Source organism: Antedon bifida, chromosome 6 (genome assembly GCF_963402885.1).
Source record: "Antedon bifida chromosome 6, ecAntBifi1.1, whole genome shotgun sequence".
In the NCBI taxonomy this organism is placed as follows: Eukaryota; Metazoa; Echinodermata; class Crinoidea; order Comatulida; family Antedonidae; genus Antedon; species Antedon bifida.
Genome location: NC_136231.1, coordinates 18430354 through 18447061, shown reverse-complemented (window position 1 = coordinate 18447061; position 16708 = coordinate 18430354). Strand labels below are relative to the sequence as shown.

The 16708-nt window shown below is 32.5% G+C and overlaps 1 protein-coding gene across 1 annotated transcript in view; it reads left to right on the top strand.

Moving 5' to 3' along the window:
* The first annotated feature begins 471 nt into the window (after positions 1 to 471).
* LOC144844472 (extracellular matrix organizing protein FRAS1-like) overlaps positions 472 to 16708 on the top strand; it is an 81496-nt gene continuing 65259 nt past the window's right edge. Inside the window, exons 1-3 of the mRNA XM_078701409.1 lie at positions 472 to 529; positions 1049 to 1269; positions 7289 to 7320. Coding sequence (XP_078557535.1) covers positions 1176 to 1269; positions 7289 to 7320 — 126 coding nt within the window. The 5' untranslated portion in view covers positions 472 to 529; positions 1049 to 1175. The remainder of the gene's footprint in view (positions 530 to 1048; positions 1270 to 7288; positions 7321 to 16708) is intronic.

Sequence of the window (16708 nt, the reverse complement as noted above, 5' to 3'; positions counted from 1 at the left end):
TGTACATAAGTTGGGGGCCCCTTAGTATGCGAAGATAGCCGCTACTGCCTAAACTAAACTAAACCTAACCCTCTAAATAATCTCTATCTCACTACAAAGTAAAAAGAAGTTGCTCATGGGATTCGAACCCCATACATCGGCATGTAAAGTCCATAGTGTAATCCACTCGAGAGACGACTCGACAGAAATTTACGTTTGCATTAGCGAATTGTAGTTTTGTAGAATTGACAATTCTTACGTCACACCTTATAGATATGACTAATGAATATAATATTCATGTTTATTTTGTGACGTTTCATGAGGGGTCCCCAACTTAGATTTAATATCGATATTGTACGAAATTTACAGAAAAGTTTGCTTATAGAAAGTACAGTATATACAATAAGTACATGCTAATTCTGCAAAGTATTGCAGCGCCCTCTTTCGAGAATACCGGTACCCCAAAACAAAGTAAACTTTTAAGAGCGAGTGCTGAGTAGTCTTCCACCACCCTTCAAAGAAGATCTGGAGTGGGAAAGATTGAAATTAGGTTAGTGTATTTACAACATATTTTTAGCCCATTATTATATTTCCACTCTCTTAACGTATGTCTACGTATTATTTCATTGTTTGAAACTTTTATGTAGTGTGTAAGGTTGACGACATAGTTATTTTCAAGGCCTCGCGAAGGCTTATATTTAGGCTATGAATACGCTTATCGATAGATAGGGTCGGCGAGAGGGCTTCGGTTGAAGGAAATCATTAGACGGTGTTAGTTTCGTACTCCAGGCCTAGCTTGAAGAAGTTGAGTATTGTTTAATAAGTAATAAACACTACATAACTATCATTCTTTATTTGATTAAAATTTAATTATATATTAACTTGACAAGAATAGGCTGCCTAACCTGATTTCTTGAATTTTGTAGCCAAATCTACACACAAAAGTCTAAAAGTTAAGTACAGAGAGATACAATACCAGCTGTGTTTTATACATAGTCATACTGATAGACCAATTGCAATAAATGAAAATAATTTTATTATAGTACTTGTTTTGATTTTAACTATACAGAAGATGATCACAATCATACTAAAGAGATGTTAAAAGATATACAACCAAGGAACATATTGTGTGGATTTTAACTTCTTTATGGAATAAACGTTTTTGTTTGGAATTTGTTGTTGGTATTAACAAGGCGATGTTTGCTGTGGAGTTGAGAGTGAAACCTTGGTTGGTTGAAGCTTTAATACTGGGATTGATTGTTATATTAAATACCTTCTCCTTATCTCAAGGTTAGTATTTTAGTATAGATTAAAAATATTTGAGATTATGTTTAAAAATAAAATGTTTACTTATGATTAGCATTATCAAAGGGTGAATACTGTACCTTGAATATAAAATTGATTAAAACTCATTCAAGTCATTTTTTCCTAATAGGCTCCCAATAAAAGTAGCTGAAACATGCTGCTGTAGTATTCATTCACAAAAACTGAATCCCTATCAGATAACATTTTTAAATTTTGTGTAAAAGTTGTATGATTTGCAGTTATCATTGTAATCAAATCTTTTATTTTGTAATGACTTATACTGTAGTCCTAAAGGATTGGTGTGTACAGTACCCTCCTCTGGCCTTTGAAGCCCCACTAAAATCAAATGGCTATTAAACTTATTATGGAATGAATATCCAGGGAATTTTGACCAGGAATTTAAGTTTTGTAATTATAAATTGCACCCATATAGAGTCATAAAAAATAAACTCCCCGGTAACACACAGTACGGGCGAAACTTATACCCCTTTCACGAAACGTTTCTGTTGATGCCCTGGTGTCTGTCAAAGGCAGGTTCAGGATTCTTTAATGGAGGAGTGCAAGCTAACATGTACGTACAGTAATATTTACACTGTAGTCTGTCAAAAATAGATATCAAAAATTAGTTCATAATTACATTTATACTATACTATACTATATGGATTTATAAAGCGCTTTTCCAAAAAAAAAGACCAAAGCGCTGTACAATAATTATAGCAGTATACAAGAACATCTAGATTATTCTTTATGGAAAAGAAAACTCTTTAACAATTTCTTAAAACATTGTACGCTTGGAGGATGCATGCAAAGAAAGGAGTATTTTAAAAGTGGTGGTCAGACTGCTAAATTCAACTGCATAACCCACTTTAAGCTGATATATCTGAAGTTATAACCTCTTTTACACCACTAGCAAAAATGTGGAGATGATCCAGAATTGTGTAACCAGAGTCGTATACCTGTGACATATATATGACTTAGCTTAACTTCATTTGGTAGTGAATTTTAATAACGTGATCAGATATGATCTTGTCCATTTAAATTTAAAAGATTACCTCTGCTCAGTACAATTTTATCAAAGAAAATTATACTCATTCCCACTTAAAAATAACTAACTTGAACAAATTAAATTAGAGTATCCTAAAAAGTTATTGAGAAAATGGTATGTAGTCTAGCCTAATGGGGTAAAAATGGTGTGCCGCCGACGACAGTAAGGACATTATGATTTAACACAGGAAATACTGTAGGAAATGAATCTCCTCTTTCAAGTTCTAGTCTTTCAAAGTTGTTAACAGTTTCAACAGAGACAGTATGCTAAGCTGTTTACAGCTTGGTTAAATGAATGAAAACATAAGATAATCTTGTACTGTAACGTAGTAACACTGTTAGCTCATTAACAGTATGCGCCATCCAATGAAATTGCTCATAAGCATAGAAACCTACTGTATAAGTTTATATTTCTACTGTACCTTGGATTTACCTTGAAGAAACTAATCTAATTTATCCCTTATGATGTCATATGGTGTGCCAACTTTACATGTTATAGGCTCTCTTCACATTGATGTACCGTAGCATCCAGTGATGTAATTCAACATTCTATCTAATCAGGTTTCCTATGTTAATAAGTAGCGTCCTGGACGAAACTACCAATTAACGATAACCATAGCCCCATGTCTGAACGCCCTAATTTTTCCTCCGCAATTTATAATTTTACTTTTTTGCTTTCATGCTTATAAATTTACTTAACTTTCATGAATCTTTACTCTAAGTATAGAATAACAATTCCATAAAACAGTTTCATGAAAATGTACGTTTTTCAAATCTGATTCAAGTCATACCATGGTTTCAATTTTGTAATCAGCACTTTTAAATTTAGAATTATGTTTGTATACACAATTTAATTATAAACTAGAATTTAATTCGTCACTTTGACGAATTATAGGTGATCATTTTTATCATTTTACTGAAATTAATTTTTTTTAAACATGCACGTACGTTAACATACGATCGGAAAATGTTGATGTATGCCATCCTATTATATGCTTATAGTGCTGAGTTGTGCCTATATGCCATATACAATATGTACAGTATATACTGTATATCTATATACAGTGTAGCATAGGTGAAATTACGGGACACACATTTCTAATTTTTTGGCATGATGACGTTATTAAACTAAACTTTAAGATGACAATTTCGAAAGATAATTAATTGAGCAAAAAAATATAAGATTTGGAAAAAAAATTGCGCGCTCTTTGAATTGTGTATAACTTTGACGAAAAATATGAAAAAAATACTTTTTCACTTCAACTGGCCATATGTTAACGTCACAACATCCGATAGGCTTAATTTTTATATGAATTAATATCTACATTTCATCAGCTTTCATAATAAATTATAATCATCAAGGTAACCTTCAATTCTGAAGAGCTGTAAGATATTCAAATTTACTGCGAAGGTGAAATTACACGGCCTACGTTATTCAAGTTTTTACGCATGATGACGTCATTAAAATGAAGATAGTGTCAACTCATGATAAAGATAATTAATTAAGCAAGCACATACTGAAAGTTGTGCGAAATTCGAGCACACATAACCAAGATGCGCTCTGTTGAATGTGATAATCTACACAAAAAGATAACAAATCCTAATTTTTAAATTCAAGTGGCCATTTGATGACGTCAAAACATTTTGTACGTAAAATGTGTACATGAATTCATATCTACAACTCAATGGCTTCCAGAATAAGTTAAAAAAATCGGGGGTCATCTTGCATTCTGAAGAATTATTTTCATTTTAAAAAAGACCTATTTTTCACCATTTTCAGAACTTTTGTAAAATTAATGTGCGCATTTTGTCATTTTTAACGTGCTCGTATAGCGTTATTTTAAGTCGGAACTGACTCAAATTTGGTGAATGTACTAAGGATGGTGAGTAGAATGAGATTTGTAAAAAAAATTCATATTTTTTACGCTTTTTAAGTATCGCGCGCGCAAAAACGCATTTTTGCGCAGTAATTTTTTGAAACACGCAAATGGCCTAATTCATGCTCTAAATTGATCAAAACTTAATTTTGAGCGTTTTAAATTTTTAACGCGCGATATCACGCGCATGAACCTACGTGCGCGTGCGTTTTTATTTGCTAATATTTTTACCCTTGATCTGAAGTTTACGTGTAGTGAATTTCATTTATATGTGATAATGAATTATGGAGATATGATTGATAATGTGATTTCGCAAAATGGCGTATAAATGTCGTCACGGATGAGTGATCACGCTGAAAAGCTTATTAGGATTAAGTTATATTATTTGAAAGATATTCTGAAATTTTTGTCATCATTGACATTAAACTTTTTGAGATAATTGTTACACAAAATAGTGTACAGAAACAATAAAAAGAAAAAACTAGAATTTAATTCGTCACTTTGACGAATTATAGGTGATCATTTTTATCATTTTACTGAAATTAATTTTTTTTAAACATGCACGTACGTTAACATACGATCGGAAAATGTTGATGTATGCCATCCTATTATATGCTTATAGTGCTGAGTTGTGCCTATATGCCATATACAATATGTACAGTATATACTGTATATCTATATACAGTGTAGCATAGGTGAAATTACGGGACACACATGTTCTAATTTTTTGGCATGATGACGTTATCAAACTAAACTTTAAGATGACAATTTCGAAAGATAATTAATTGAGCAAAAAAATATAAGATTTGGAAAAAAATTTGGCACGTAGAAGCGCTGTGCGCGCTCTTTGAATTGTGTATAACTTTGACGAAAAATATGAAAAAACTACTTTTTCACTTCAACTGGCCATATGTTAACGTCACAACATCCGATAGGCTTAATTTTTATATGAATTAATATCTACATTTCATCAGCTTTCATAATAAATTATAATCATCAAGGTAACCTTCAATTCTGAAGAGCTGTAAGATATTCAAATTTACTGCGAAGGTGAAATTACACGGCCTACGTTATTCAAGTTTTTACGCGTGATGACGTCATTAAAATGAAGATAGTGTCAACTCATGATAAAGATAATTAATTAAGCAAGCACATACTGAAAGTTGTGCGAAATTCGAGCACACATAACCAAGATGCGCTCTGTTGAATGTGATAATCTACACAAAAAGATAACAAATCCTAATTTTTAAATTCAAGTGGCCATTTGATGACGTCAAAACATTTTGTACGTAAAGTGTGTACATGAATTCATATCTACAACTCAATGGCTTCCAGAATAAGTTAAAAAAATCGGGGGTCATCTTGCATTCTGAAGAATTATTTTCATTTTAAAAAAGACCTATTTTTCACCATTTTCAGAACTTTTGTAAAATTAATATGCGCATTTTGTCATTTTTAACGTGCTCGTATAGCGTTATTTTAAGTCGGAACTGACTCAAATTTGGTGAATGTACTAAGGATGGTGAGTAGAATAAGATTTGTAAAAAAAATTCATATTTTTTACGCTTTTTAAGTATCGCGCGCGCAAAAACGCATTTTTGCGCAGTAAATTTTTGAAACACGCAAATGGCCTAATTCATGCTCTAAATTGATCAAAACTTAATTTTGAGCGTTTTAAATTTTTAACGCGCGATATCACGCGCATGAACCTACGTGCGCGTGCGTTTTTATTTGCTAATATTTTTACCCTTGATCTGAAGTTTACGTGTAGTGAATTTCATTAATATGTGATAATGAATTATGGAGATATGATTGATAATGTGATTTCTCAAAATGGCGTATAAATGTCGTCACGGATGAGTGATCACGCTGGAAAGCTTATTAGGATTAAGTTATATTATTTGAAAGATATTCTGAAATTTTTGTAATCATTGACATTAAACTTTTTGAGATAATTGTTACACAAAATAGTGTACAGAAACAATAAAAAGAAAAAAAAAAAGAAAAATAATAATAAAGATTTTATACAATAACAATAGGTGATCATTTTATTCTAAATGATCACCTAATAAAGTACCTGTTTAAATGAGTGAAATTATTTTCTTTATGGCCTACCGTATTTAAAGATCTACACAGTAATGTGACTGTTGACATGGTATTACAGACTATTGTTGATACAGCGGAAGGTTATGTGTAGTTCATTCTGTTCTTTGACAATGAAAACAATAGAACCCTTGTTCTGTTTCTGGAAGCTTTGTTGTCCCACTTTAGGTGAGAATTAAGGAATAATAGACAAGAAGTGGCTTCGGTTTGTTTTTAACAGACTGGTATAGTTAAGGGACCATGTGAAATCATTATGGAGATAGAGAATCTAGGGAGGGGAGTCAAAAATCTGGGGGTACATGGGAAAAAAATATTTGAGGTTTCCAGAGTTGTCTTGGATGAGGACAGCTTTAAAGTATTAAAGTAAGCTTTAGGCTTCCACACCCACCTCCACACAATTACATCCAAGCATGGTTTAAACTATATAATTATAGTTTTTCATTAATATTCACTATACACTAGTAAATTCCTTTTAAAAAACATATTGTTTTTATGGATCATCTAAAAACCTGTTACTGTATCTAAAAATGGGATCACCTCGTTCGTAGATTAGCTAAAAGATAATTCAATTCAGAGATATTATATGGTCACATGCAAAGGATAAATGCCTAACTTCAAGTCGCTTTGGAAATAACGACCTGGCGAATACATTTTCATCAAACTACTTTTTGTTTATAATATTTTGCATACAGAACAGTATTGTTAGTCATCATAGTAGTGTATAAAGGTCTGTCTACACTATCAAACTTGATGTGACAAAAAAATGTCATGTGCCTATATATGGACATGATGATGTCATATCACTACCATATTTGGGCACATCACACTTTTTTGTCAAACTAGTTTGATAGTGTAGACAGAGCTTTAGACATATTTGGTTTTGAATACTGTATCCAGTTACTAAGTCATTAAATTCCAGTACTTAATCATGTTTTCTAAGGAGTTTAACATTACTAATTAAGTATTATTTTCTCTTGTAGGTGTATGTTTTTATCAAGGACTACAACACGCTGTAAGTAAAAATATGTTTTTGATTATGATTGCTAAAATATCTCACATATGAGGTGTGTTATTTAGACTCAATCCAGTTCACATCCGAAAACCAGTTTCTAATTTCTTCCAGTATTATAACTGTAGCTGTATCCAAAATTAGCCATATTTCCACAGAGAAACAAGCAATTGCTGTTTAGTTTAGAACTATTTGAGTGGAAAATATTGAATTCCCTTCTACCTGTCCCTCATGGCAGTAATTAATTTAGTTAAGAATATACCTAATTTCCAGTACATATATTTATACTTCTAGAAACTGTTGATAGAGAATAAAGTGAGTAACAAACCAATCTCATGTCACAAGAAATAAAATAAATTATTAATTAACAATCCCCTAAAACAAAAAAATACATTTCCAGTGTTCACAAGCATAGCGTTAAAAAATATAAAAACCTAGTGATTGGCATTTGGGATAAAACGTGATTGAATTGTAACAAGTACTGTATATTATGAAGTAAACTATTATAAATATATTTCTGCATGAATACTTACTGATGAAATGAACTTTAAGTTTACATACAGTTAGCCCTAAAGGTAAGTACTTCTTTTGTGTATCTAAAAGACTTGAAATATATTTGGTAATTGTTAGCTAACTTTATATGGCATGTTTTGTTTTATGAAGCAAACGGTTGTTGCTTTTCTGTTCATTCTGGTGTAATTGATAGTTACTCAATTGTAAATTACTTTATATTTACTAAACTCCAATTTGTTATAATTGTGTGCAGTCACAATGGTTATTTCTAAGGAGCTGAATTTAATTAGAAATTGACCTTTTTCTATTGTGCCTACTCAGTCTACAGTACTGTAAATACCCTGTACAACAAGTACAGTACACCATGGGTAGCTAGAAAAATGGAAGGGTGGGCGACAAAAATACAAATTAGGTGTTGCGACTGAAATGAAGCCGTTTTGAAGGCTGTAAGCATTAGGCTGTTGGAAACCTTCTGGCTGAACAAACCCTGCTTTAACAAACAAAAAATACAATTTCCAATTGATCCTACTCACTATCTGAAGTTTAGTTATTATTCTTTTTTTCTTCTCATGACACTTTGGACTATTAGCCAGGATTTGAGTGATTGATATATTACACTTATGGGATTTATATATTAGTATGCCTTTGTTAAGATATTTAAGTAGAGATTGCCAGCCATTAATAACTGCACTTATATTACAGAAATTTAATACAAGGACCAGCTCAGGGGCTATAGCTTCTATAGTACTATTACATTTTTTTTTTTAATGCCTTGCGGTCTTCACATAAAAAGTATCCCATTTACACCCATGCTAAACATACAATATTGTGCATTTAAAATCATATCTTGGTTTTGTGTTTAACTACAGTACAGTAGGTACAGTGCAGTTTAGTAGGGTTGATAATGTTAATTAATTTTGATACAGTTTTGTATCGTGATATGGCGTGCATCATTGTTTGGAAAGTATGTGTACTCATTGTATACTTGTTTAAGCTTATTTCTGAGAGACCATCTTCTCCACTCCACTGTATAAGCATGACCCCCAGTAAGAAATAAGCAAGTCAATGACCTTATTATGTATACTGCCTAAGCCGACAACCCCAGGGGAACTAGGCTAAACCTAGCAGGTTTCCATTTATAATGCATGTATGGCTTTGGGTTTGATGTAATTCATTAGGTAACCCCTAGTGAGAATCTATTGTAGTATTTTATTAATAAAAGCAGTTTAAAACTGGCTAGGGATTCAAAGTAACACCAATAGAGGCGCTAGTGATATAAAGTTAGCTTAAAGTATGAACAAGATACTCCAACCAATGAAATACACACCACCATCAAACGCTAGGAAGGATTTAATATTTTGACATCTGGGCAATTCCACGGCAACTTTGGAACTGATCAGACCTTATGAGTTATGCTTTCGTATTGTGCCACCTCGTACGACACTACTCTTTCGTTCGTTAAGCCAGCTTAATGTACAAGATTAGTGAACGCTGCTTACGATACGAAAGTCAGGCATCAATGATTTTGACCTAACCAATCAAATTTACTCCTGCATACCAGATGTTCGCCCAAATCGGTGACGCTTCAGTTTGAAATAAAAGCGCTAGTTTGGCAAATCTGAACACTTACTGTATGTTATGGCTCTAATTATAATATGCCATTACTTGCGATACAAAAGCATAACGCCATACAGTAGATCTGAACATACCCTTATACTTTTAACAACAAATTTGATAATTAAACTTTTAAATGGATACCTAATTTTATTTATATAATGGTTGCTAACCTAATAACAAAGATCCCATTATCACCGTTAGATGTCACTTTTATGTTAGATAGAACTAATACCTAATGGCACATGATTCGTAATTAACCAATCAAATTGCAAAGATACACCCAGGTATGTTAAAACATAATAATCATTATCATACCTTCATTGATTAATATAACCTGTACAGTTCATTATTGTCAAGTTCATTTTCAGTCATTATAAAACTATTTACACAGTAGCCTAAAAACGACTGCTCAGTATGTATTATATTTAAATACACACGTACTATACAGTATTTGTCAATATATTTGTCGCATGACCCCTATTAACTTATAAAATAATTTAAAGATAAGCATCACACAATGCGTGGAACTTGCTCAGTGACAACCAGATGTGACGATGTTCTTCTGTCTAGGGGGTAATGACTTACAGACCCACTGTAAGGTTGTAACCCCGTCCTTGACAATATTTGTACAGTATGAATCCTAAAACTGTCAATGCTATTTGTACTTGGGAGCTTAACCGTCAGTAATTAAATTGTTAACTGTAAAATATCACGTACTATATACCATTTGTATTGTGAATATTTAAAGTTCTGTCTACACTTTTACTTTATGTGAATGTGATGTGCCCATATATGGACATAATGATGTCATATCACTACCATATTTAAGCATATCACTACTATATTTGGGCACTTTTTTGTCAAACTAGTTTGATAGTGTAGACAGAGCACACCATACAAAATGCATATGTTTTTTACAACGATATTCACACTGAAACTGAAAAGTACATTTTAACCGCATACATATTTTTTTTTTTGGAGCTGTCGTAAATTCTTCAAAATAATTTTATATGACAATTACATTTATGGGCTTGTTATAAGTAACCGGTATTTTTTACATGACGAAAATTGAACACAAAAGCTTTTAAAATGCCATAAAGCATTTTGTAGATAACATTAAAAGCAGACTATTTAGTAGCACCTTGTCTACACTTCATCCTTCCTTTATGGTTTTGGTCATTGATATTGGTGTTATTAGCGGTAAGGTAATACAGAGTATAACCTCAAAGACAGGCTGCCGCTGTGATACTGTATATAATAATTGTTGATTGATTATTTTCTATAGCCTACACAAAGAGAATCTGTTGAAAGTTTAAATCACTATGCATCATTGTTTGATCAAAAACTATACTGTCTTACTGTAGATATTAAAGCTCTGTCTACACTATCAACACTTTATGTGACAAAATATGTGATTTGACCATATACTGTATAATACATGATGATGTCATATCACTACCATATTTGGGCACATCACATTTTTTTTGTCAAACTAGTATGATAGTGTAGACAGAGCTTTAGGCCTGTTTTTATGTTTCTATGGTCTGTTAAATGTTTCTAGATAAAATAGACCAGTTACGAATAAAAATAAACAATATTATAATTGGAGAAATGTTTATTTTGTATAAGATATTATCATTAGAAATTGTGCAAAATTAAAAAAAAAACTCAAATCCAAGTTCAAAAGTTTACTTAAAATTTGATACTGCACTATATTGAATTTCAGTTAAAATTCTTCTGTAAATTATAATCTAAACACCTTTGAAGATTTAAAATGCATTTAAATTATATGTTTATTATTGTGAAGTATTACAAAAATAAGTACAATTCAATGCTAACAGTGTGGTAACTGTAAAAAGCTGTTAAAAACACAATGAATTAATTTACACCAACCATGCATAAAAAACAGACACTGTAAACCAAGCAAATCTTTTATTCATTGTATCGTTTTACTATTGAATTTGGATTGAAAGGCTCGGAAATTCATTTACAGAGGGAAGGTTGCAGCTAATAGACCATGACAATTGGTGACAATTTATTAGTATCAAAAGACTGAGGAAGTCAATTATCTTTTTAAAATAACTGAACTTCCGGAAAAAATCCTACATTTTTCGCAACTTCTTTGATTTTCCATTTGCGTACATAAAGTATTTCTGTATTATCTCAGTCTGTCAAAAATTGTAACAAATATCCCATCATGTTTATAACAATACATTCTTTTATCAGAAACAGTTACATTCAAAGTGAAGTAAAAGAAAGAAAAGAATGAAATTTACTTTTCCAAATTTACTTTTCAACATCAAACATGGCTACTGTAGACCTTTGTGTATTATTATTGTACAAACATTGAAATTCAATGAAACTTTGAATAAAGTTTACATTTGGCTCTCCCAATACCAGACTATTTGAAAACCGGACACTTTCAAGACTTTTCTTGATGTCCAAATTCTTTTTTTACCGTTGAAAACCAACTCAGAATACAGTGGGACACCCTTTTAAGGGGGAACTTTCCAATGAAACGATTTCAGGGGACACTACTATTAAGGGGATACTTTGTGTCCCCATAATAGGGTTTTTCTACTGTAACATAATTTCAAGAAAAGACACATGCCAGTCCAGGGTGTTTGGTATTGAGAAAGTTGACTGGATACATTTTTCATTCAAATGTGCTGTATAGAATGCTGGTGCATTCTCATTCTGTTGATTGAGGCAGGCTACAGTAACTAACATATTGACAGATTTATAAGTATTGTACTATGTGAAGATTTATGCCAGGTGTACATTAAACTAGATAATAAAATCAAAGATGCAAACAAATAACTATTAAACTTTCTCTAAATATTTTAATAGTTTTTATGTATTGTTATTCTTAAGGTTTTATTTAAGTGTATTTATAGCTTGATACAAATTTAACATTTTGAAACTTTATTAATTAGTAGTGACAATGTACATTTGCTACTTCTCACAGTGATACTCCTCATTTGAGATGCTATTATTTATTAAAGGGACAACCATATTAAGGGGACACTTTCCCGTGAAACAAACAAGAGTGACATGTTTTATTATACACTACAGTCTACCCCAATACAGGGAATACTATTAAGGTGACACCCTCATTAGGTAATGCCCCTATTATGGCAACGCTCCTATTATGGCAACGCCCATATTATTCAGGCAATGCCCTATTAAGGCGACACCCTTAAAAGGAACTTTGGTTAATAGAAATCCTACTGTGTTATATTTATTTAGTCGTCGCAAATTAGTAGTTTTATTAAACCAGTAAAACTGTAAAGTTAAATTATTGTAAAAAATGTGTTTATTTTATTTTCTTTTTTGTTTGTTGTTATACTGTATATTAATCCCATTTATTTTGTCTGATTGTTCACTTCAAGCTCCTTAAAAAGAAGAAGATACTGTTATCTGCATGTTGTCTTTGAAGGAGAAACTTCAAATCCATATTTAATGTTGGTATCCATCCTATGTTTGAACTATTACATAGATTTTCAAAATTCTTTTATGATGGGAAGTAATCATTTTTAGTTTACAGAAGATCAAGGCCATGATTGTAATGAGTCAATTTAAAATGGTTGAAAGGAAATAAGACAGGAGATCAGCCATATTTGCAGTGCCGTTGTATCATCAGATAACGTTGCTTGAAGTTAAATTTATTAAGTATATTCAGTCGTTGATGACTAAATTATTGAATAAACGCATGTGATATTGAATGTTGAAAAAAGCCAGTATTTGTAGTGCAAGGACAGATATCTTCAAAATTCCAATGCCTTAAAAAATCCTGTTCCAACTTTTTTTTTTATTTTAATTTTTTTCTCATGATCTGATTGGCTGTAAACTACACAAACTACTTTGCAGTACACTACTATATAAAAACTACTAATTTAGTACAACTGTAAAGATACTGTATATTATACAGGTTCTAGCTAGACTCTTTCTATACGTTATACAGTGCTATATAAAATCGGTTTTTGTTTAAATGCAAATTTAGCCTATACTGTCTGCTGTGTTGTTTTGTATGCAGTAATACTGTCAGAACAATTTTATTCAAAGGAAATCATGTCCTCCATAATTCAAATAAACTGTAAAGTCAGAAGGTACCTAAATACTCAATGATAATGCTAAAAATAATAACAAATGGTGGCCTTACTTCTTGTCAATATTACTGTGTTAGGGTATTGAACAATTAATAAAAGAAGCTATTCAAAGATAAGGATCTGAATGGGCAATATTCAGTAGTGTCTCCTTTGTAATTTAAGATTAAGAGATTAAAGTGAAGTTATTATCACTACTAATACTAGTACTGTACAGTATGCTCTCTAAGTTAAGTTTGATGGCTATAATTGTTTCCCTAAATACTTGCCTTTAATTTAAAAAAGGAATTTATATCCCGTTCCACTTCTCTCCTTCTCGTCTTCATTTTTCTTTAATAGGCTACATTAAAAAGAAAATGTTTTAAATTTGGATTCTAAAAATTATTATTTGCTTGCTAGTGTCATACGACAAGAATGTTAATGCTATTTGAGATAAACCATATGAAAAATTTATTTGTGGAAGATTCTTTCATTTTTTAAATTATTCTCCATTAGTACAGGCTACAGTACAACAGTGTTTTATACTGTACCTACATAAGTACAATCTTTGATAACATCTTTCTGTGGTAAGTTAACATACATGGGTACTTTCAAACACTGCTCAATTCAAGGACAATATATTTGTTGACAATTATACAGTACCGCAAAAGATTTAAAGACGTTATTAAATTTGGTTAAATTAGGAAATTGTTTATAGTATTTCCAGTGGCATAACAATGTTGTGCTCACGTACTACTGATAGTAAAAACTCTTGGTTGGTTTGAAGAAAAAAAGAACAAGTCATGATACAATTTACAGTAGAAACTCAATATCTAGCCCTTGGCTTATTAACTATTTAACATCTAAATTTTATTGAAATATTGTATATTATGACATTGATAAATAGTGCAGTTGACCTAACCTAAATTATAAATTTAAATCTGACCCACTGTTGTTTATTTACCCTGGCCTGTACATGAGTATACCAGCCAGGCAGAACCAATAAACTTTACTTCCATATGTGGGATATCAAACCCATGGCCTTTGCACATTGGTCTTGAACTTCTGTAATGACTGAAGCAGAGTTAAACTAAAAATTGTATGAATTGTTTTATATATCATATAAAAGATGTATTGTCAGTTGAGTAAATAATTCTATTAAAGAAGTCTAGGGCTGGGTGGCAAAAAGTTAAGGATGAATTGGATAAAATTATCAGTACCCATAGAACCCAATGGAATGTCTTCAATTGATTTAGGCATTAGGCTCAGTGGAATACTTACAAAGGTAATCAGTGTCATAACGCAGGGTGCAAAGGCCCTGGTTTAGCATTCCTATGGAGCCCTCCAACTGTAGGTAACTGCATTGGGCTGCTCATGCTCTGGGTCTCCTAAAGCTCTGGGCCCCTGGATTTAGCCAGTGAGCGCTTATAGCTTTTACGCCACTGGAGGTAGTACAGCCTGGCACAATTACAATTGAGACATCCTCATCTAAGCACATCTTCACCTCAGAAGGTCAATAAACAGCCTAACCAACATTACACAACCAACAAACGAATGACAACAAAATAGGAAAAACAAATTCAATAACATATTTTATTGTCAATAGAAGAGGCTCATTAGAAAAAAACCACTAAAATTATTGATCGTAAAAATAAATGACATAAACATTTGGCGCCCTATGGTAACATTACATGACAATAACAATGGTTAAACAATAGAAAACATTTTATTTTTAATACAAATTTGATTTTTAGCGCTGGATATACAGTAATTCCTGTATTTTTTCCAGATGGCTAGTTTAACTAAAAAGATGATAATCACTCTATACAGTTACAATACTCTTTGGATTTTTATCTTTGTACCAAGTTGTGCCAAAGTGCATGAAGACAAATTACTATACCACATAATTATCTACTTAAAAGTTAAAATAGTTTAATACACTTTATTATTAATAAATCTTTTTAGACTTTTAATAATCATCTGATATAATATATATATTTTCGATATGTGGCATTGTTTTTGGCTGTCTATACAAATCTAGCCATGCGACTTAGACCCCATTTACACTTCATCGACGATTTCTTAGCCGGCCCGAAGTCGGCCCGACGCCGGCTTACTTTTTAGCCCGCAATGTGTTTACACTTATCCAAAAAGCCGGCCTCGGGCCCCTACTATTGTGTTTACACTTGCTCTCGCGGAAGAGTGCTCGATATGGTACGATTTCGCTACATTCACGTCATATCCGCTCATGTGCGCCACCAACCGTCTCAAAAGTTAATATTATTGTTTAGTAGCGTTGTCGATAGTAAAAAAGATATATAAAAAATATTACGGTATTTAATATGGATTGTGTGATTGCTTTACTACCGCTGATGTCGCGGTAGATAGTAGCATTCCTCACACTACCATCCATCCGGCTTTGTATCTTCTGTTCCCCACATATTGCCAGCAATGCCAAGACCTCTTCCTCCCCCCACGTTACTCCTCGTCTTTCGGCCATTTTTGTGGAAACTTCGCGCGTTTTGGTTTGTTTATATTTTACATACATGCATTTCCGGTACAGCGGTAAGTTTCGTAAACTTTAAACTATAGTTGACCCAGAAACGTTCATTTTATGACCGCGAGTGTTTACACTATACGAAGTGCCGGCCCGAAGCCCGCAATTGCCGGCCCGAAGCCTACTCTAGACTAGGCTCAAAATTGAGCCGGCTCGAGGCCGGCTCGGTTGTTCCCAGAGTGTTTACACTTGTGCACCTTTGGCTCGGAGCCGGCCTCGAGCCGGCCTCGGGCTCGCTAAAAGCTGAAGTGTAAATGGGGTCTTACACTACAGTACATTCGATTTCGCTTGCATGTGCCACATATTTTTCTAAAGAAAAGGACATCACTGTTTGAGCGTCTGAACATGGTGAAATAAGTTTCAACTTATTTATCCATGGTCTCAGTATCTTGAAAAATGTGTTGCCGTTATTCATCTAGTTCTTGTGTTGGGGTTGGTAAAAAGAAGTTGGGGAGGTTTAGGATTGTGAGGGAGGTATTGTATTTTATGAAGTAAATGTAAAATTGTGACAGTGATCATTGGATGTACTGTACAATATTTAATTATATATAGAATACTGGTCAATCTTTCTATTAGCCTACTTTTTAATTGGGCAGATCTTTCTTTTAACTGTGCTTGT